We start from the raw sequence: 21,613 nt of genomic DNA, 5'->3' as shown, positions 1-21,613 counted from the left end.
CTGGAAAAAGGAATTTAAAATAAAATGTGTGTGTTTGTTTATACCAGGGTGGGCAAAGTTTTTGGCTCGAGGGCCACATCTGGGTATGGAAATTGTATGGTGGGCCATTAATGCTCACAAAATTGGGGTTGGGGTGTGGGAGGAAGTAAGGGCTCTGGTGCGAGTCAGAAATTAGGAGTTCAGGGAGGGGGAGTGGGCTCTGGACTGGGGAGGACTCCAGCTGAGGGTGCGGGCTCTGGAGTGGGGCTGAGGATGATGGGTTTGGCACGCAGGAGGGTGCTCCAAGCTGGGATCGAGGGTTTCAGAGGATAGGACGGGGATCAGGGATGGGGCGGGGTGCAGGCTCCGGGCTATGCTTACCTCAAGCAGCTCTTGGAAGCAGTGGCATGTCCCTTCTTAGGCTCCTACACAGAGGTACAACTAGGTGGCTCCACACGCTGCCCTATCCACAGGCACTGCTCCTGCAGCTCTCAGTGGAGCACCTGGGGAGGCATTGGAGCATGTAGGAGCTGGAGGGGGGCCATGTCACTGCTTCCAGGAGCCACATGGAGCGGCCCCTGACCCTGCTCTCCAGCTGGAGCGGGGCAAGCCTCAGACTCCACTCCCTAGCAGGAGCTCGAGGGCCAGCTTAAAATAGCTGGAAGGCCAGATTTGGCTCACGGGCCATAGTTTGGTTTATATCCATCTGGAGCAGGTTCACAGAAGACCAGACAGAACAGTTTTCCAGAAGAATGGGATGGAAACATCAATAAATAACACTAAAGCATGTAAAAAAAACCTGATGACAAAAATTATGGCAATCCGAACCTGGGAAGAGGGAGGAAAGGGGGAAAAAAAAAAAAGGCCAAATAAATTAGAATCTATATTTTGACACTGAGGGATGTACGCTCGGAGATATTAAGTGCAGTGAAGGCAGCATGCTTAACTCATATTGGAATGAGCATCTGAAAATACTTCCAAACAAGTCATCTAACAGAGATAAATCAGGGGCAAATGCACAAATTACAGAAATGTACACTACAGCATCTGGTATATGTAGCTCCATATAAACCCAGCAAAATCCTCAAAGGATTCTAAACTTGAATCTGGAGATTTGCATCATCAACCAAACTGGTTCCCAAGACTTTCCATTTTAGTCACACTCTTGACAAACGGGAGATAACCACGTTGATCACATATTTGTAAAAAGCTTTCAGAAAAACTTTTCTAGCCTCTATTTTACAATGGTGTATTCTTTGCTCAAAACAAAAAAGATCACAAAAAGACCACAGTTAAATTAATAGTCTCTCTTTCCACTAGAGGGTAGGCTCTAAGGTAAACGTGAAGAAAATTTTCACGAGTAACAGTAGCGCATCTGACAAAGTCTATTCAATGGACTGGGACCTGCTTACTTGAAAGACTCCATGGTGTCCTCTTACACTAGGGACCAGTAGAGGCATTCAGGCTGGAGCCCTCTGGTGAGAAGGAGCTACTGGCAGAACATTTTTCTTGAGTTGCTCTCAAATTTTGAATTAACCCCCTTACTGCACCACAAGCCTCAGTTTGAAGTAACCTTAATTTGTTAATGTCAGAGCATTGTGTAAAACCCATTCCTTTTCCAGGTCATTTACTGGGTGAGAGAGGGAATGGGGGATTTGTTTGATTATTTTGGTGCTCTACTTATATGCAGCTAGGTTGATTGGACTGGCTTTCTCTGTTATACATTTTTTAAGTAATATTTAAACTGATGTGCAGGCACAAGGGACTATTGGATAGGAAATTAGATAGAAGTAAATAGCAAAATTTTCTCTCTGACATTTTGACAGCATCCTTTTAAGTTCTTATGAAGAAATCTCAGTATAATTGAATTGGATTAAAAGTTAATAATTGCATTATTTATACTGATTTGTGATATTATTGTAAGCCAAATACATGGATGTATGGCACAAAAATTAGAAAAGAAAACTGAGCTGTTCTATAATATTTTGTTGGGTAGGTGTGGTAAGGCGAGAAATGTCTACGTTCTTCTTGAATGTGTGCCAGCTAACATTACTCCTTACCTTCATTCCTATGCCATTAGCCCTTCAGTCAAACAGAGGTTCCCAACAAGTTTTAACAAGCCTAGCTTATCTCTTTATTTGTTATCAGAAAGTGTGATATATGGGCAGGGGTGAAAGTAAAATAAAGCTTTTACTGGCACCAGTCCTACTCTGCGTGCCCCCACCCTCCGGAAGGGACAGGGCTTCAGACAGAAGGGTCGGGGCAGGGTGGAAGTAAGTTACATTGCTTATCCTACAGTCCAAACACAAGCAACCCACCTCTCCTACATACTTCATGGATCCCTCCCACTGCATGACTTAAATATAGAAAATAAAGCTACTATTACTACTACCAGTACTGTCTGTAATAAAACTTCACTCTTGGAATAAGCCTGAAAAACTGAAAACTCACTGTCATTTTTCTCCTTGTCCTCTCTCCTCCTCCAGCCAGGCTGCCCGATGCTGTTAAGCTCCACGTTCCCCTGACCCCCACACTCAGCAGGGGCTGCAGCGGCTCCCCTCCAGCTTGCAGCAGGGAGCAGGGGGACTGGCTGAGGGGGAAGCCTATCCAGGTAGCCTGATGCCTGCATAGGAGCAGTTTAAATTTAGCTGTTCACCCCAGGGTCTGAACCATGGCATTCGGGGCTATTTCTGGCATCCTTGTTAATTTCACTCTCAGTTGTTGGGGGTGGGTGACCGACAAAAGCCAGGGCTATATTATTGAAGATCGCCTCATCCATGGGGCAGAAGAGAACTGCCCTGGCTTTGGTCACTTTTTGTTATGCAGCCAAAAGAGGTGAAAGTAAGTCAGTACTGAATGCTCCACTTATTTGCCGATACACAACTGCACCTTTTTTTACCGGTACTCAGTACTGGGGCGTACCAGCTTACTTTCACCTCCATATATGGGCATCAAACTTCTGCTCAAATACATTAATTTTCAAATCAACTAAGTAAGCAATGAGTTAGAGTCAAAGATACTATATCCTTAATTAAGATAACCAGAGAATCAGCAGCTAATGTATATTAGGCAACACAATAACCCTTGTTTTCTACAGGAGAACTTTTCTATATTACAATACTCCATTAATATCTAAAAGATAACAGTTAACTAATTATTGCTCAAGTTTAGGTTAATATCTTGGGGCTCTTTCTACACAGAGCACTGTTTGTAGGTGAGTGCCTCCCATAGAGAAGAATTCATGGATAGGATTCTCTTTCCACTATGTACCTCACCCTCCAAGCAGACATTTCATCTTGATTTCAATGAAGTTACTCCTCATTTACACTACTGAGAGGAGAATCAGGCCAGAACGGCATCATTTCATCACTGTGCTAGGACCCCTTGCCTCAATGGGGTTCATAGGGCAGGCATTTCCTCTGGGAAATACGCTGGGTAATGGGAAGCCCAATGGCAATGTGCTGTGCTCACATGGCTATCTCTGCTCTACTTCTGCAGCACTCCCAGCTGTAAGGGGCATTCTGGGGAGGAGCCGAAGTCGGCCAATGAAGGCAGAGGGTGCGTGATATATGCCTGGGGAATTCTCACAACTTGGCAGTTCTGACCCTCAGTAGGCTCCACAAAGGTCAGTGAAGCAGGGACTCAACTTAGGGAAGCTCTGAGGACTGCCTTAGCCTGCTCCAAAGGCTGCACCATCTGTGCAGTCCCTAAACAGGGGAGTCCCAAGATATCTCTGCTGCGTCTTGTGCTGGCACCAGTGCAAGCATGACCCTGCTGCAGAGTGATTAGGATCCTTCCACTGCAGAGGAAGAAGAACTTCCTCCAGAGCAAATGCTCACTCATTGGCCCAGTCCTGAACTGGGGTATCCTACATAATTATGCAATTCTCTGTTACCAGAAGGGTTGGACATTTTCCCTGGAGTACAGATGGGGAGGGGAGACAAGAAAGAATGAGGAGAAAAACAAACAAACAAACAAAATAAGTCACTATGGGCATGCTCCCACTGAAGTTAATGGCAAAGTTCCCATCAATTTCATTGATGCAGGATCAGGCCCTATGTGACTGCGATATCAGTTTTGAGAAGCCAGTCTGTCAGATCTTTGGTATAACTTAGTCCTGAGCAAAGCAGAACTTGGCACCTACTAAAAACAACCAACTGGGGGCAAACATTCCAAATTCCAGTAGGAGGCTCTAGCTTAGAGCACCGCAGGCAGCCTCATAGCTTGCCCTCATCTAGGGCTGGCCAGTTATGCAGACTGACCTCACAATCATAAATAAAAAAACCTAGGCAAATGCAAACAGTCACTAGCACCATTTTTTAAAACTAAAAATGTTACTACGGTTCTTGTCAGACTCAAAAGACTAATTTGCATAATCATAATGCCTAAGCATGTTCCGAGTTGGGCACCTTCTGTAAGGTACCACAGGACAGAAAGGGAGCCTTAATGTCTGCTCATGCTATAACTGAATGGAAACCCAGAGACAGGAGTTCCAATATCGTTTTAGCAAGATTTTTGCTAAGTTACATGCAGCTGCAAGTATGGTCATAGTCTGAATAAAAATTACATCTTGTATATTTTTTTTTCATGTTTAAAAAATTTCATTTACACCAATGTTAATTAGATTAAAGTCTCACAAATGTTGGTTATCTGGGGTTGCCGAGAGTATAAGCAAGTCCAGCAACGCAGCTTTGATAGATGCTGGAAGTAAAGCAATAAGGATAAGAAAAGGTAACAGACAGTGCACAAGATAGGAAGCTAAATTAAACCAGACATCTTCAGAAAAAGTTTTAAATCATTTCTTGTCTTTTTAGTTCTTTCTTTATAATCTCCAAAAATAGCACATAGGAAATAGTCTTAACATACAACAATCAAATGAGATGAAAACAAATGGAGGAGGGGAACTATATGTATTATCCCACAGCTAGACAATTAGAGAAACTCAAATATGTTTCTACCAATGAGCTATGGCATATTCCTATATCAGATTACGGTAAATAGCCTAGATTTGTGCTCCAAGAACAAAGATTTTCTTTGGTCTTGTTTGAGAACACAATCATAAGTCATGTCAACAAAACTGATCATTTGAAGAAGTTCTTGAATTTCCAATAATTTATATATTAACTAACCATGCGCAGTATGCTGTGTATTGAGATGCATGTAGAACACTTGTGAGGAAATAGCTTGACATAGCTCATATATTGTGCAATGAATAGTACACAATGCACACACATTAGCTTTACCCTGACAGCTATTGTTTATTAAAGCTTCTTGTTAGCATTACAAAACCCAAAGGCAAACATTTCCTGAAAACCTGAATAAAAGTAATGTTTTAGTGATGACAAGAAAAACATTACAGCTAATTGCTGCTTGGTCTTACTTTTTTGTCTCTTCAGTCAACACTAAGGCTGCCTACAAAAGTAAGAATGCTCACCATAAAAAAAAGAAAGTTAATACTTTTTGAATACGCTTGAGTTAGCACTAAGCTGAAAAGTCAATAGGCTTTAAATATAGAATGAGTGTTCTGAGATGCACTGTGAATGCTGCCTTTGCAGAGTCACTAAATAAGGAATCAATGCCTTAACAACTGATTAACTTATAACAACTTGCAATCTCCATCTTGTGAGAAGTGCCAATAGCTGTATTTTAATTAAGGTTAAAGGGCAGGGGGTGGCTACAGCTCAGTGGTTTAGCATTGGCCTGCTAAACCCAGGGTTCCGAGTTCAACCCTTGAGGGTGCCAGTTAGGGTTCAGGGGCAAAAATCTGTCTGGGGCTTGGTCCTGCTTTGAGCAGGGGGTTGGACTAGATGACCTCCTGAGGTCTCTTCCAACGCTGATATTCTATGATTCTAAAGAAGCTTCAGTGTTTGATCACATTTTATACCTGTTAATCCAGGGAGCATTCAGTACATATTTTAAAAGGGGTAGGGGAACACAAGCTGAAGGTTAGATAGTGCAAACTGCACAAAGCCAGGAGTCTGGGACAATGTGGCTCTGTACCATGCTGGGGGTACAAAGGATTGTCAGAACACAGCAGTGCTCCAGCCATGCCCATGCTCTCTCAAATCACCATCACTTAGGGCTAGGAGAGAGGTATAATAAGCGTTATAACAACCAGCATTTTTTTCCAGAATGGCTTTAAGGCTTTCATGCAGTGCAAAGTAGCCTTAATGGGACTAGAATCTGGTCCTAATATTTTGTCATAATTTTAGCCCGATCAGATTTAAGTTGAAGTTTAGTAAGAATGGTTTCATTATTCTTATCAAACAGTATATTTTACAATATGCATATTGCAAATGAAATCCTGATCCTGCTGAAGTCAATGGCAAAATGTCCATTGATTTCAGTAGGTTCAGGATTTTGCCTTATGAATGTTAATATAGTAAAAAAAGTTAGAGAAATAAAACCTAATACATTACAAATTACACTTGCATGATTTTTGTTTGTTTTTTTTTTTACAATAAACTAAAATATTTCAGATATTTGCAAAAATCACCATGCTTCATAGTACCTCATTTTCTTCCATTCTCTATTAATAAAAATATATGAAATTCATTTGCATAATCTTAATATTTTGTTCTGTTCTAAACAGTGTCTGTCAAAAGGGAATCTCCTTACCCAAAAGATGTGCTCCCTGTCTGCATTTAGAGTTCCAGCTGCTTACTTTAGTGACAAAAATAATTAACAAGCGAGCTGAAAGTCCTGCAGCACCCACAAGGAGGATAAAGGAACCCTAAACTCCAATCTTTTGCACCTGTACAAACACACTGACAGCAGTGGATTGCAACAGATGTCATGATGGCCATAATCGGAAGATGGAGGAGTTACACAAATGTAGATAGGATGGCCCTGCAAATTATAACCTTAGCCATAAGCAGGACCGGCGCTAGGGGTTTGAGCGCCCTAGGTGGACGGCAATTTCACCGCCCTGCGCGCTGGTCCCACGGCTCCACTGGAGCTGCCGCAGTGGTGCCTGCGGACGGTCTGGTGCTCCGTGGCTCTGGTGGAGCTGCTGCAGTCATGCCTGCGGGCGGTCCACCGGAGCCGCGCGAGCAGACAACCGTCCGCAGGCACCACTGCGGCAGCTCCACCAGAGCCACCTGCCGCTCCTTCTGGTAAAACGGCGCCCACCAATTATTCTGGCGCCCTAGGCGATTGCCTAGGCTGCCTAAATGGTAGCGCCGGTCCTGGCCATAAGCAGAATAGGCAGCCGACTAGGGCACCAATGGGGTCTGGGGGCACTGCTCTGTTGGGAGCCTTGACAGACGGGAAGCAGTGGAGCATGTAAGAGCAGGGCAGCTGGGTCCTAGAGAGATATGAATGCAGCATAGTCTGAGGGAGGCTGCTGGGGTCTCTGGAAGGGGTGGGGGAAGGAACTCACCTTTAGGGTGACCAGATGTCCCAATTTTATAGGGACAGTCCAGATTTTTGGGTCTTTTTCTTATATAGGCTCCTATTCTCTCCCACCCCGGTCCCAATTTTTCACACTTGCTGTCTGGTCACTCTAGCTGGGGGTAATTGGTATCTATATAAGACAAAGCCCCAAATATCAGGACTGGCCCTATAAAAATCAGGACATCTGGATCTGGTCACCCTAGTTGGGGAGCGCGTTTCTCCCCCGGGCTGGTAGCGATCCATCTCATCCGGGGGGAGCTGCACAGGGCAGGATGAGCTGCTGTTGCTCCATGGGTGCCCTGTCCCTGAGATCAGATGCTGTACTAACTTGACCATGGTCTGTTGGGCTGGCGGTGGTGCCCATTGGTGTATGATCGGACCTGAGGGTTTGCTGCTGCTGTTGCCACTCTGCACCCCAAGAGGTGGATTTTGGGGTCCTGCAGTTTTCCACCTATCTCCTCCTCTACTGCAGCTGTTGGACCAGGAGGCTGGGGGGTGAGCCAAGCATGAAAGCAGTACTGCGTTGCCATTTAGATTGTCATTTAAACAAATTTGTTCGCCAAAAATGCTTGCTAACAATCCTGAATTCAATTTCAATATTAAAAAAAAAAACAATATCTTAGCCAAAAACAGAAAATTAAGTTGTTGACAATTATTTGTGACAAGTCTGGTATGGGGATGGGAGTGGGCCAGTTTTCATCAGAGAAACAAAAAATGTTGACTGACTTTCCTATAGCCCTGTTACTGCAAAATAGAGCCCTCCAACTACTGTAATATGCTCATCTCCTTACTAATGTATAGAGTAGGGGTCGGCAACCTATGGCACATGTGCCAAAGGTGGCACGCGAGCTGATTTTTGATGGCATGCAGCGGTGGGCCGAGTGGCTCAGCCCACCACTGCTCTGGGGTTCCGGCTGCTGTCCCATTGCCACTCGGGGTCCTGGCCACCAGCCCCCACTCAGCACCCACTGCTGCCCTGGGCACACCCAAGGAACCCCAGGCTGGCAGCGGGCTGAGCAGGCCAGTGGCTGAGACCCCGGCTGTGCCACTCAACTCGCTGTCGGCCTGGGGTTCCATTCACTCAGCTGGCCGTGGGCTGAGCGGGACTAAATTCCATGAAATAGGAAAACAAGAGCAACTAATGACAAAGTGCAAGAACCTAGAGCAGTGATCCCCAACCTTTTTCATCTGGCAGGCACCAGATGAAGGACTGTGGCAGTGGACGAACATCCGCCGAAATGCTGCCGAATTCGGCAGCATTTCGGCGGTGATGCCTCTGGATGATGCTGCTTGTCGGTGGCAAGCGGCATCATCCAGAGGCATTGCTGCCGAAATGCTGCCGAATTTTGGTGGCATTTCGATGGATGCTCATCCGCTGGCCAGTACATGGGTGCACTGAGAGGCCCCTGCTGGCGCCATGGCACCCTCAGGCACAGCGTTGGGGACCTCTGACCTAGAGAGCCTCCTGAAGCACGGCGATCATTTTGATTTAAATGGACACGAACTGTATGAAGAATTGAGTACACCGTCATCAATGTTGCCACATGCAAAATTGATGATGGACATTGTACAGTTCACTCATACCAGCAAACTTGTTGACATATATCCTAATGTGTACATTGCCACTCGAATTCTACTGACAATTCCTGTAACAGTAGCATCAGGAGAATGGAGTTTCTCAAAATGAAAGCTCATTAGAAACTATCCCCGCTCTATAAGGAGTCAGGAACACTTGATTGGTCTTGCTATTCTTGCAATCAAACAACACATCACTTTGTCATACGATGACATTATTACTGATTTTGCAGCCAAAAAAGCCAGAAAGATTGCTTTTAATTGAAAACAAATCCTTGTTCCAATACCTCTTCATATAAATTTCCAATAAAATGTTGACAAATTAAAAAAATTATATTTGCATCATTCTGTCAAATCAGAATTTTTTCTATAGTGCTACCTCTTTAGTGCTAGTCCATCAGCACTGCAGTGTGCTTAATTAAGTTAAACTGGTTTTAATAACATGCATGTGGCAAGTTTTCCAATAGTGTAAGCTTATGTTTGTGTTGCTAAGAGCAAGACAGGCACAGGGGCACCAGCTTAATAACCCCGCCTAGGGTACCATAAATCCTAAGGACAGCCCTGATAATTTGAGCATGCAGAATTTTTATTACTGGTGAAGACACAAGAGAAAGAAAAAGGGCTTATTTTGACTTTCAGAATGCAAGTAGAGTTTGCAGGGGTGGTGTTAGAAAACCTCTTACCTTGTAAACTGATAACACTTGTGGTGAAATCCTGGCCCTATTGAAGTCATTGGTAAAACTTCCATTGACTTCAATAAGGCCAGGATTTCCCACTTGATTTGGCTTTATGGAGAGAGAAACATGGGAACTCATAATGCCATTTTGTCAGAGTAGAACCATGCAATCACAGTCTAACAAACTGACAAAGGCTCTGATCCACTAAGGTACTTAGAGACTACTGAGATCCACACAGTCCCCAGTCAGCTGCCCCTTAATCCCGCAGGTGCCTAAGCTCACTCAGTGAGTAAGTTTTCAGGGTAAAAGTTCCCAGGGCACCTAAGTTTCTACCTTTAGGCATGTACACTGCTACCTCACTCTAGGCATCTCAATACCCATCTCCTATTAAGCCCCAGGGTAATCCAGGAACCAGGGAAAGACAGGCAAAGGAGTGCCTCTCTCACCAATAGGGCTTGATTTAGCAAGTGTGTTCAGAGGCCACCTACTGGATTGGGTCCCATTAAAAATCTTGTAGTGGCAGCAGTGGTGATACTACTTCCCTCCGTTATCACTTTTAGCCCAGTGGTTAGAGCACTCCTCTGGGATGTGGGAGACCAGGTTCAATTTCCCTCTCTACCTGAGCGAGGGGAAAAGATTTGAACAGGGCTCTCCCATGTGACTCAGAAGAGCGCGCTAACCATTTAGCCATGGAAGATACTGATGGGGGGGTTGCCTCAGTCTCTTTATCCTTTGTTCAACAAGAGTCATTGGAGAAGGGGAACTGGACCCAGGGTGTCCCATCTTCATGGGCAGTGGGTGGAGCCCCCATGAAGACCAATGTTCAAATCCTCAAAAGACCCTGATAGATGCTTTTTTTGACACTTGTGCCCCTCATAAAGCCACCGAAGAATTCAGCTAGGAAAAAACACCAGGAAAACTGTTCTTGAGAAGACAAGTATAAATAGCAAGAAGTGATGGAGGTCAGATCCTGGGTGCATTAGTGAAGTTGCATGGGAAATCTGTATAATGCCTACCTATACTCTGCCTGGCTCTAATAAATTTTTCACTTTCACAACCATTAAATTTTTTCATTACTATTAAGAAAAAAATTAAGAAACACCAATATGAAAAGTGCAAAATTACCACGTTATTGTAATCTGAAGGATCGTATGTTTTCTCCTTGAAAACTTTACAGCTTTCTATAAATTCTTCATTCATCCTGTAGATTTGTTCACTCAAAGTTTTCCCCTTGACTCCACCAAACTCCAGCTTTTCCAGCTTTTGAAATTCCAACATGACAACAAAGATATCCTAAATAATTGAAAAACATAATTAACTATGTGTCTTAACACAAAACAATGTAAACCATCATATTTGAGACATTTTTGCCTTGTTTGACTCATTTTGACCAAAATAACAAACAAAAATGGAGTTAAAATCCGCACCGGCTTGAGTAACCAGGACGTAAAAAAGGAAGGTCCAGATTCTCCAAGTGACTCCATAAAGACACAGGGTTCATCCACACAGAGAGTCACTCGCAGGATTATAACCCAAGTGGAAACAAATAAAAATTATCCAATCTAAATACCTAACTGTAAAAATTTGCTTTAATTTCATCAGCATCCAGGTAGAAAGAATTAGTGGAATATAAACAAACACTTTCATGTATAATGTGTTGATTTCTTGTTATTATGCACAACAAAATGTTAACATGAAAGTTAAACATACTTCTCTGAATAAAATGTAAGGTTGAACCTAGTGTCACCTTCTTTGTAGTCTGTGCCAAATTAAATTTAATTTCTAATGTTTTCTGATGTCACATGAAGGAAATAAGCGTCTTGTATCCCAGAGGAACAAAGGGAACTGTTTGATAATGTATTTAGAAATGCACACTGTGATGAGTTCAGTCACAGTGATCCCCTTGGGACTGTTACTGATGAGTTGAAACTACCTCTGAGCCCGTTTTCTCTGATGGCTTTGGACTCCAGACATAGAAATAGTGCATGCAAACAAATAGGATGAACACATTCGGTAAATCATACACTTTGTAATGATACCTTACAAGAAACCTTTTGCATGAAGCATATTCCAGTTACATCATATCCACATTTATATTTCCATAAAACATATGGAGTGCAAAGTCACACCCTCCTCCTGAACTTACTGCCAGAGTCTTGGAACTGTCCATGGCAGAGGCAGTACATGTAAAATCCCTGTTTGTCTCTGGTTACACACACTCGCAGTACCATTAAACCCTACGATGTCATTCATAGGTGTCTAGCAAGGTTTGGGGTCCCCAGGTGCCTGAAATCATGTTGGGGTGTAGTATTGCTAACAGAATACAGATAGCAGTATCTGTTAAAGTACAGGTGACTTGGCATTTAGCCACCAATGCCATGAGGCGGTGTGCCTCAGTTTCCTCTTCTACACAGCAGCATAAGCCTGTTATGCTTTTGCTGCTGTGCCAAGCTTCCAGCCTATCTACAGGTATAAGCTGAAAATCAACATGCTCATGGGACTGTTTTGTCACCATTCCTAGCATGTACAAAAGTTTTTTCCACAAATCAGGTATGTTACACATTTTTAAAGCATTTACCATTAGCATCAACTTCTTTGTCTTGACCAATAGATGAAGTAGCAAAAGACACAAGATTAACAGCCAACTTATGACAGACTTTGGTCACAGCCTGGCTTGCCTAGTGTCTACTACATTTTTCCAATCCCTTTGTGTACCATGGTAGGTGCTCAAACACAGATTCTCCTGCCTTTTTGGAGAAGGCTCTTAATTCAGGCATGTGTTTGAGGTTTTGGCAAGCAAAAGGTGCACTATAACCACGCCTATGCTTGGCCCCTCCCTCTGGAATCTCTTTGTGTTGGGCCCCACCCGCTTGTGATGCTTCCCAAATGCGAAGTTTTTCTTCCTCCTGCCTTGAAGAGAGTTTTATTTCTTACAAGCATAGCAGGAACAACATCTTTTAATGGAGTGCTTTGGATTGGTAAAATCCCCTTGGACACCCCACTCTCTATTCCCAAAAGGTCAGCTAGGAGGACTCTCCCCTCCAGGAGATCTGATTCCGAGTCTTCCCTTAAAATCTGATCCACAGGTGAGGGGTCTAGCATTTCAGATGCAGATCCTTCATCCTCCTCCTGGGGAAGCCTCCCTACAACAGGTGGCCAGACTCTCCTGTTCCACCTTACCGGCCATCTGGACTTTCCTCTTTCGCTGCCCTCTGAGGCTGACACACCTGTGTCCCCCAAAAGGGAATGTGACCCTGATCCAGTTGTGGGCTCACAGCTACCAGCTATGACAGACCCTTCAATGGCCAGAAAAATCCCCCTCCCCCTGCTTTCATTCAGGTTGAGCTTGCTTCCAGCTACAGAGTCCTTTGGGTCTGTTCCCACCGCAGCAGTTACCAGGACCCAAACTTCCACCTGCAGGATACATGTCTTTGTGCACCTCTCTTTCCTTCTTGCAATTTGCAACCTGTACAGTTCCAGCTTCTTCTGAGCTTCACTCTGACCTATTCTGCTTACTTTTCTGTCCCTATTCCCTTCCAGGCTCAGAGGTAGTTTCAGCAGATGAGGTGACAGTCCCAAGGGGGGGAGGGGGATCTCTATGACTGAACCCATCACACAATCTTCCAACTCTTTTCAGGAAGAAAAGAAAACTTGTTTGTCCGGCTGTACCGAAAGGAGGACAGGAGACACTTGACATGGATTAATGAGGCCACAACTTTATTACTAGAGATGTCTGGGACTACCTGGCAGATAGAAGTGTACAGTGCAGCAGGCAACTTCATCTTCATTCAAATAACTACCCAGGACTTCCACCAGCCCCCTTCCTTTTCCATCAAGGTCCCCCAGACAACCCAGGGCTTGGACTTTACCATTAACCCACCACCCCACTTGTAGGAGGGTTAAGGTGGGGTGTAAGAAAGAGGGCTTGGAGGAGCCCTGAACCCCCCCACCACGTTCTGTTCCTTTAACCAGCACCTCCTTTTTAAGTCTTTTACCAGGCCATTTATCTGGTCACTGGATGCCTTCCCAATGGAGTACTTGCACTGGACATCCGCCCCACACTTCCCACTGTGGGGAAGGCAGAAAAAAAATCCACTCTACCTAGGCCAATCTGGTGGTGAGAGAAAAATTCCTTCCGAGCCCCCCTAAAGAAGTGACTAGAGCAATGCCAACAGCAGGTCCTGACCAAACCTGATATTCGTCACCTCAAGAGGAGGGAGAAAGGATGGGTACTGCCTTGTCTGCTGCCTAGAGAAAGGGCTTCCAATGCCTGGGCTTGCACCTTTTAAACTTTTTTCCCTACATTCTCAGGTGATGAGTCAGTGTGGCCAAGCTGACCCCCATCCACCTTTTTGCTGCAGTTTCTGAATTCCGACACCACACCACTCAAGGCATTGCTACCTTCCTCCAGCAAGCCTGGACAATGTCCCCTGCACTTCAGATGTGGTGCAGGCATTCTCAGATAATCTACACTGCTTGGAAAATGGATAAATATAAATTGCAAATTGTAAATAATACCTCAATTTTCACTAAGCGGTTGAGAAATAAGTCAAATCTGGCAAACACCATATTAGATTGGAAATCCCATGGTTTAAATTCCTTGCTATTGGTGAAGTAACTTGCCAACTTTTCTCTGTGGCTAAAGAAGAAATTCTTAAAGCTCCTTAAGGTATTTACAGCTATTTGCACATGTTCCAATGTTTCTTCAATTTCTCCTTTCAAAAGATCTTCTGGTGAGAGGTATGATCTAGCCTAGAATTTAAAAAGGATAGAGGAAGACCAAAAAAAGTCACTGCTTATCAAAGCTAGCCATGACTTCAGTCAAAAAGACATTTCTTACTCTCCATGCAAGGGCTAATATTTAAATTAATTATTATACTAATAATTTAAAATTGTTAGGCCTAAAAATTCTAGATTGTCAATTTTCCCAAGTTACATTTAAGATGATTTAAACAAAAACACATTTAAAAAATAATCAATATTTGCTGCAGCATATCACGTCCTCAAAATGTCAAATTTGTCACGTAAGCCATGGAATCAAGCCAGCCCTGGTGTGCTATCTTCGTGCACACTGACAGTGCAGTGGTTCATTCATAGTGGCGGAAAAAAACACAAACAAAAACAGATCAGTAATACTTGGGGAAAATATTACTTAATGTTAGAGACAGATTTCTCTGTGTATTGATAAATTCCTATCTTAGCTCTCTAATCTTTATTACACACACTGTTAGAACTGCCAGCTTCAGGCTGGTATGACTTTATTTTGTACATTACTGAACCTTTTCAAAAAGAGGGCTCATTCATGGACTCTTTAGCTATTCAAAATGAAAACCAGAAATACCTATGTCACAGTAATTGTTTTATTATAGGCGGAGCTGGCAGCACCACCAACGAGTGTTGCCCAACACTTTCCATTATTAGACCCTGCTACTTATAACTTTACAAAAAACTTTAATTGTTCAAGGTGAATCTTTCCATATCAGGATCAGACTGAATGTTTATTCATTCATTCATTCAAGTTCTGCAAAAATGAGTCTATCGATTCTAAATGTGAAATAAAGACATTGTTTTGTTCATGTTAAAAAATTCTTACAAGTGATTCATTGAGATGCTCTACACTTCTGTTCTTTATAGCAGGGATCAGAAATTTGGCAATGGAAGTCACTAAGTTGTCTTTTGTTTTCTCACTGAACATGCAGCCAAATCTGACCAAATTTTAAATCTTGGAAAATTGCCATTTGCACATGCTCACTAGAGCCTTGTTATAGGGTAGAAGCAAAATTCTCTCAACCTTTCACCTTTGGAGAAGGAGGAAGTATCCTGACTCAAATGCAGAGGGGTTAGAAGCAGAGCAGCAGGGTCAGGAAAACGGATAAGAGAAGGGAGAACAGGAATAGGCTGGGGGGACAGGAGCAGAGAGAGGAAAGGACAGGCTGGGCGTGGGGGGAGCAGAAGGGTCTAATCACTAGAGAATACTCCCCTGAAGACTAAATTGAGCCTGGAACTCTTCCATTCCAAAGTTTCAACTGTGCACAAAATAGTTAATGACCATGTAATTAAAGGGTATATCATAACATAAACACACAAAGGTTGCACAAGCAATCTTAATTCCGATACAGTATTTCCTAACTTTTGAATGCTCGACTTTGCAACCTTAGCATTCTAACATCGTTTTTGTAATAACTTTGCATATAGACTCTGGATAGAATTACAGAGGTTTCAAGATAGTAGTTCTCTAGCTATAGAGATTTTTAAATAAGTAAAGTAAATCATGTAATTACCTACAGTTGAACTTTTCTTTAACAGGAAAAATTGCAAAGCAAAAAAACTCTTTGGAAATTGCTTTCTAATTGTAGCCTAATGCAAAGATTGCTTATCTATTTTGCTCATTACAATAGTGACCTGGACTAAGCCTTTACCAGTGGGATCTCTATTACATTTAAAGTTATTGTCAAAATTCCCCATTGAAATGAATCAGAGTCTTGTCTGAGTATTAAATATGAGATTAGGCTTTTAAAAAAAAAAAACAAAAAACAAAAAAACACAAATTTAACTTTTTTTTTTCAACAAAGCATAGCTAAATTTAACTCTTATCGATGGCATTCCTGTATATAACTATTTATCCTCATTGTCTATTTTCATATTAAGTACTTTTCTCTGGTGAACCATTCAGTACAACCAATTTAATCAAGACCTCACTAGGCAGATAACCTCAAGAGAATAAATATATTTGCTTTTATTTAACTGTGCATGGTTACATTCAAAGCCCCTGAAAAAGTATTTAATTATGAGCATTACTCTACTAAAACTGGTATGGTACAATTAATTAATAATACAGTAAATATCTTATTACTGACTCCTTTAATGGCTAAAGCAGTGCATGAAATAACTAGATAAAAACATTTTAAATACAGAGATAGAAGCCTATTTTGACATTCAGTTGACTTGAGTAATATAGAATCAGTGCATGGTAAAAATATCTACCTTTTGTGTAAGCAAATACACTGTTAAAATAAATAAAATAACATTAATAAATAATAATAATTTGTACTTCAATAGCTCCTTCCATCAGATTATTTCAGTGCTTCACAAGCATTAATGAATTAAGTCTCAACTCCCTGTGAGGTATACAAGTATTAGTATCTCTATTTTACAGATACTAAAACTGAAGCAGAAAGTGGTCAATGAAGCAGCTCGACATCACAAATTGAGTCAGTGACAGAGTTTGGAAATAATCCTGATATCGGGACACTCAATCTTGTAATATAAAAACTAGATGAGACTGCTGTAGAACAGTACCAGGAGACAGAGTGGTCTCTCAGTTAAACAGCAGACTGGATTCTACTCTCAAAAAGCAATCCGATACTTACACAGATCCACAGACCTACCACTGACCCATAAGTTTCAGTACCATTTTGGGCACTCAGTTTCCACAACAGTAAAATGGGGATGACAACAACAACTGAGGTGTTGCGAAAATGATGCAGCTGACATCTGTAAAGATGAACCAACACTCTTGGATGAAAATTCTCTGTCTATATAGAAAAGTAAAGCATTATTGTTTTTGCCTGGTCAGGCTTATTCAAATTTGATGCAAACTTGTAATTAATGGTTGTTAAATTCAGTTCTTAGATCTGATGTATTAAATTAATATACTTCATATGAGAAGTTACCTACACAACAGACTGGGAAAATTCCAGCTCTGCTGCCATCTTGCTTTTATTTTTCCTCACTCTCTCACCACTCCTCTCATATAAACAGATAAAGCATTATACTCCCACCCCTAGTTATTTTTCATTATTTAACTTCAACACTCTCCAAGCCTAACTTTGCAGCCAACGCAGAAGTGGCCATATATTCTTTGAGGTTTCCTTTCAAGTCAGTCAGCATCACTTCTAACTGGTTCAAAGTGTAGCTGCCCATTTTGTTAGAAATCAGAATTAAGAAGTAAAACAGAATCACACGTACATCATTAACACTAGTCTACTAACAGTTTCCCTTTTTAAATAGGATCTGTCTTCTGTGTTTGGAGCATTCATAGATACTGTGGTTTCTGTGGCCTCTGCTTTTAGCATTTTTTTTTTTATTTAAAAAACCATGTTGGTAGCAATAGTAAGACTAGATTAATTACTCTGCAAATACAAAATAAAAAAAAGGAAGAATGTAGTAACAGTCACTACAGGAAATCTAGAGCACTCAGGAAAGCTTCAATGGAAAGATTAATATTTAAACTTTGTAACTCAACCTTCCAGAATCCAGCATAAACATAGTAGCATGGAAGGAGATGACATGGAAAAATGAAAGCATGGCAAAATGGGGACAAGCCACTGAAAACTTAATCTATAAATAAAAATAGACACGGAAGGCTCAGTTGTATACTGGCACAGCTACCACTGTTGTTACCCTCTGTCACGCTGGTACCACATCTTGCATTCACAAAAATAACTATATTTTCTTCTGGGGCACAGGTGCTCACACCATTTTTTTCTGAGAAAAGCTAAGCATCACTGCAATTCCACTGTAAACATGAAATGCAAATATAACAGCAGCAACAGTACATTTGGTCCTCCCAGAGCTGTCTCCTAGTGGTCCTGCTCCCTGTTCAGCAATAACTCTGACAAGTCTCTGTCTTTATGGCATAAATCAGGAGTAAATGTCTAGTGTGAAAGGAGAATCAGTTCCTTCATTTTTCATTCCCTGGCCAGCAGGAGATTTGAATGCTGTGGCAGCTGTGCACACATGCTCTGAAGTAGGCTAGGGAGTGTCAGTTTCTCTTGTGCTTCTCAAAGGTGACTTTTTTGGCCAATTAACAAATGCTATTGACTGTTTTTGAAAGGAGTCCTATATTTGCTTGGCCAGAAGAACAGTGTCCGCCATACTGGACCTCAAGAAATGGCTACATTTAAATGCTACCACTATGAACACGTCTTAGCGCTACTAAGATACATTGGGCTAGGAGAGATGTTTGGAAGGAAAAAGTGGGAAAGGCTCAGTATGTGTTACATTATTGGGACTTTCCCTGCTAAATAGGGAGAGTTTATTGATTGTGGGAGTATATAAAATGCAGCATTTCAAAGTCACTCACTGACAATTTGCTTGCCAATTCCATATTTTCTTGATTTGAATAGCTCTTATCACAAGTTTGCAATTTGCTAAAGCAAATAGTTTTCATTATACCTGCTAAGAAAAGAGAGATTGGATCTGCCTGGCAACAGAAGAAATAACTTGCCGAGCACTGCATGATTTTTGAAGAATACTTTTTCTTCTTTATGCAAAGAGATTATTGCATTTTTTAACAAAGAACTTGCGAAATGGCAGCACGGATAGTTCTAATTATTTAGCCGTGCTGCAGGCTTAGTAGTGAAATGGTAATTTGAGATTTCTGCAGAAACATGATTAATCTTCTAATTGTGCTATTTATTAGAAAAACTAACACAGGCTAAATTCATATTTTTTTGTTATTACCATACCATTTATTAGCTGGCCCTTATTTACTAGGTACATATAGTTTATGATTTATATTGTGAGCTACCTGGTCAATGAACAGATTGCAGAACTCTTGCAATAGAACTATTATTCGTGCAGGCACACTGTAAAACTGGGAGTGACTCCAGATCAGGCAGATGGTGTGAAACAAAGGGGGAATTAAAGAACGGATCTTGGGGAATTCTGTCTCCTGAAGAAACTGAATGTGTCTTCTCAGTGGTCTCAGGTACAGTTCAATATCTTGCGCTTCCATAAGTGCTGTAAAAAGAAAATGATAAAACCTCAGATATGATTGTTTCTAAATCAGCTTGTTTACACTGAGGAATGAAAAATTATTCTAGTCTAAAAAGGAAAATATTTTCAGTGCAATAACTGTAAAAATTAGAAGGCTTATCAGTGTCAATGGCAGAGAGTGTAACTTTGTGAATTTAATCAATTTTATTTTTTTCCCCATAGATATAAAATGACAACAGTCCTTACCCAGGGAGAAATATATGTAGGTTTCTGGGGCATGAGACAGTATTGTGGTGAAGGCCCAGAAGCTCGACCACGCAGCACAAGGCTCAGACAACTCCCTGTTCACCAGTTCTACTGCTGGGAGTTAGGGATCTGTGTATCATAACTCTCTCTTTTCTGTCTGTTTGTTCCCCCGCCTCAGCCAACCAGCTTGGAGTGATGCAGAAGTTACTGCAGACCTACATTTAAAGTAATAGGTATGTGCAATTCCAGCATGAGGGACAAGTCAGAGGCCTGTAGTCTTTTTAAAAAGCTGTGTTTGCTGGAGAAGCAGCATGTTTCCAAACCATGCTCACTGGCAAAGAGCAGTGTGTTTGTGTGTTCCTGTCTCTATCAGCAGAGTCAGACAGTTAAGAAAGAAGTCTCGCTTCCTATTCCCTTTGCATTGAGGTATCAAGGGACACAACATGCCACGGCAACATCATTCCCATGAGCCCAACTGGCAGGATCTGTGACTATCTTTGAAAAGGGAGCAAGCTTTGGCAGTCCCATAAGCAGTCCTTTAACATAGGAAAAGGCCTTTGTGACCTTGTACTCCAGAGGTCTGTAAATCCTCAATGGGATAACAACTGCTGAGGATATTTTCACCAGAGTAGAGCCCATTGTGTGACACACTATGTGATGGAGTAGGAGCTGCTCTGTAATAATGTATGAATACTGAATGTTGACCTAGTTATTGGGATGGTGTATGAATATATTGGGTTAATGTAACAAGGGGCTGTGAGGAAGGTAAGCCACTTCATCCAAATGTTTGAAGGATGTTTTGAGGCAATGCCATGATAGGAAAAGGCCTGCACACACTGAAGGCCAAAAGGACTACAGCAGTTTAGAAAAGGGACTCTTAAGAGATGGGGGAAGTGTACGGGGGAGCCAGCCTAAGGATGCCATGTTGACACTTTAAGCATGAAGTGTAAATTCCAGCGTGAGGAGACATACCCACACTAGCTCTGATAGAGCCAGTTCACAAAACAGCTGCCCCAAATACATACCCATCCAAGATGCTATAATGTTCTCAGGGCAGCTAGTCCCTCCCATCACGCATGCCAGCACAGCTACACTCTATTTTCACTGCGCTAGCTCAACAACGCGAGTGGGGATACATCTCCTCAAGCTGGAATTTACACCTTCAACTGGAAGAGTATATATACCCTACATACCGCTCAGGTTTCTGAAGAGGTTAGGCCTGCCTAAGTTACCATCAGGGGCTCAAAAGACTTCAGGTAAGATAGACGTGCATGTCATCTGCTGGTTATTTTAAAATAGTTTTTCTCTGACACTTTGTTCCAACTGTTAAAATAAATACTGTAGGAAGGCTGTCATACTATATTCTCCACTGGTCACAGACACCCAAAGGTAAGAACTGCATGTGACAGAACTCAGTTCTGGGTAAGTGCCACAGGCACCAACTTTCCAATGTGCCAGGAGGTGCTCGACCCCTGGCTCTGTCCCAGGCTCTGCCCCCACCCCACCTAAGTACCCACCGCCTCTTCCCACCCCATTCCACCACCACCCTGAGCACACCATGTCCTTGCTCCTTCCTATTTCCCCCAGAGCCTCCTGCACAGGAGGCACTGGGGAAGGAAGGAGAGGCTGATAGGGGGCTGCCAGTGGCTGCTTAGCACTTGCGATTTTTTCCCCATGGGTGCTCCAGCCCCAGAACACCAATGGAACTGGAGCCTATGTAAGTGCTATTGTTAGAGTCATAAAAAGCAAAGAGGAACAAACCTACCACCATCACACAACATCTCCATGTTAGTAGCGAAAAGGGAAGCTAAATTAGATAAAAATGCAAAATTGGAGCTCAAGTTCTTGTAAAAAAGTGAAACACAAAGACAAATACAGCCCAAAGGAGTGGTCCTCCAATGGGGTCCTCTTCCAGGCCAGAGTCACAAACATTCGCTCAGGATGCTGCACCTCAACACTGAAGGAATCTCAGCAGCCAAGAGGGACATCCTCCTTCAGTCAGCCCTAGAGCTTGAAGCACA

General features: G+C 42.3%; 1 protein-coding gene across 1 annotated transcript in view; it reads right to left on the bottom strand.

Annotated features, from left to right (window-relative positions):
* DNAH11 (dynein axonemal heavy chain 11) overlaps positions 1-21,613 on the bottom strand; it is a 299,093-nt gene that overhangs the window by 244,289 nt on the left and 33,191 nt on the right. Inside the window, exons 6-8 of the mRNA XM_050938580.1 lie at positions 19,159-19,370; positions 14,145-14,378; positions 10,752-10,919 (exon numbers count right to left, since the gene is read on the bottom strand). Of these exons, the coding sequence (XP_050794537.1) occupies positions 10,752-10,919; positions 14,145-14,378; positions 19,159-19,370 (614 nt within the window). The remainder of the gene's footprint in view (positions 1-10,751; positions 10,920-14,144; positions 14,379-19,158; positions 19,371-21,613) is intronic.

Source organism: Gopherus flavomarginatus, chromosome 2 (genome assembly GCF_025201925.1).
Source record: "Gopherus flavomarginatus isolate rGopFla2 chromosome 2, rGopFla2.mat.asm, whole genome shotgun sequence".
Classification (NCBI taxonomy): Eukaryota; Metazoa; Chordata; order Testudines; family Testudinidae; genus Gopherus; species Gopherus flavomarginatus.
Note: the sequence above shows the minus strand (reverse complement) of the source record. Positions and strands in the feature narration are given on the sequence as shown.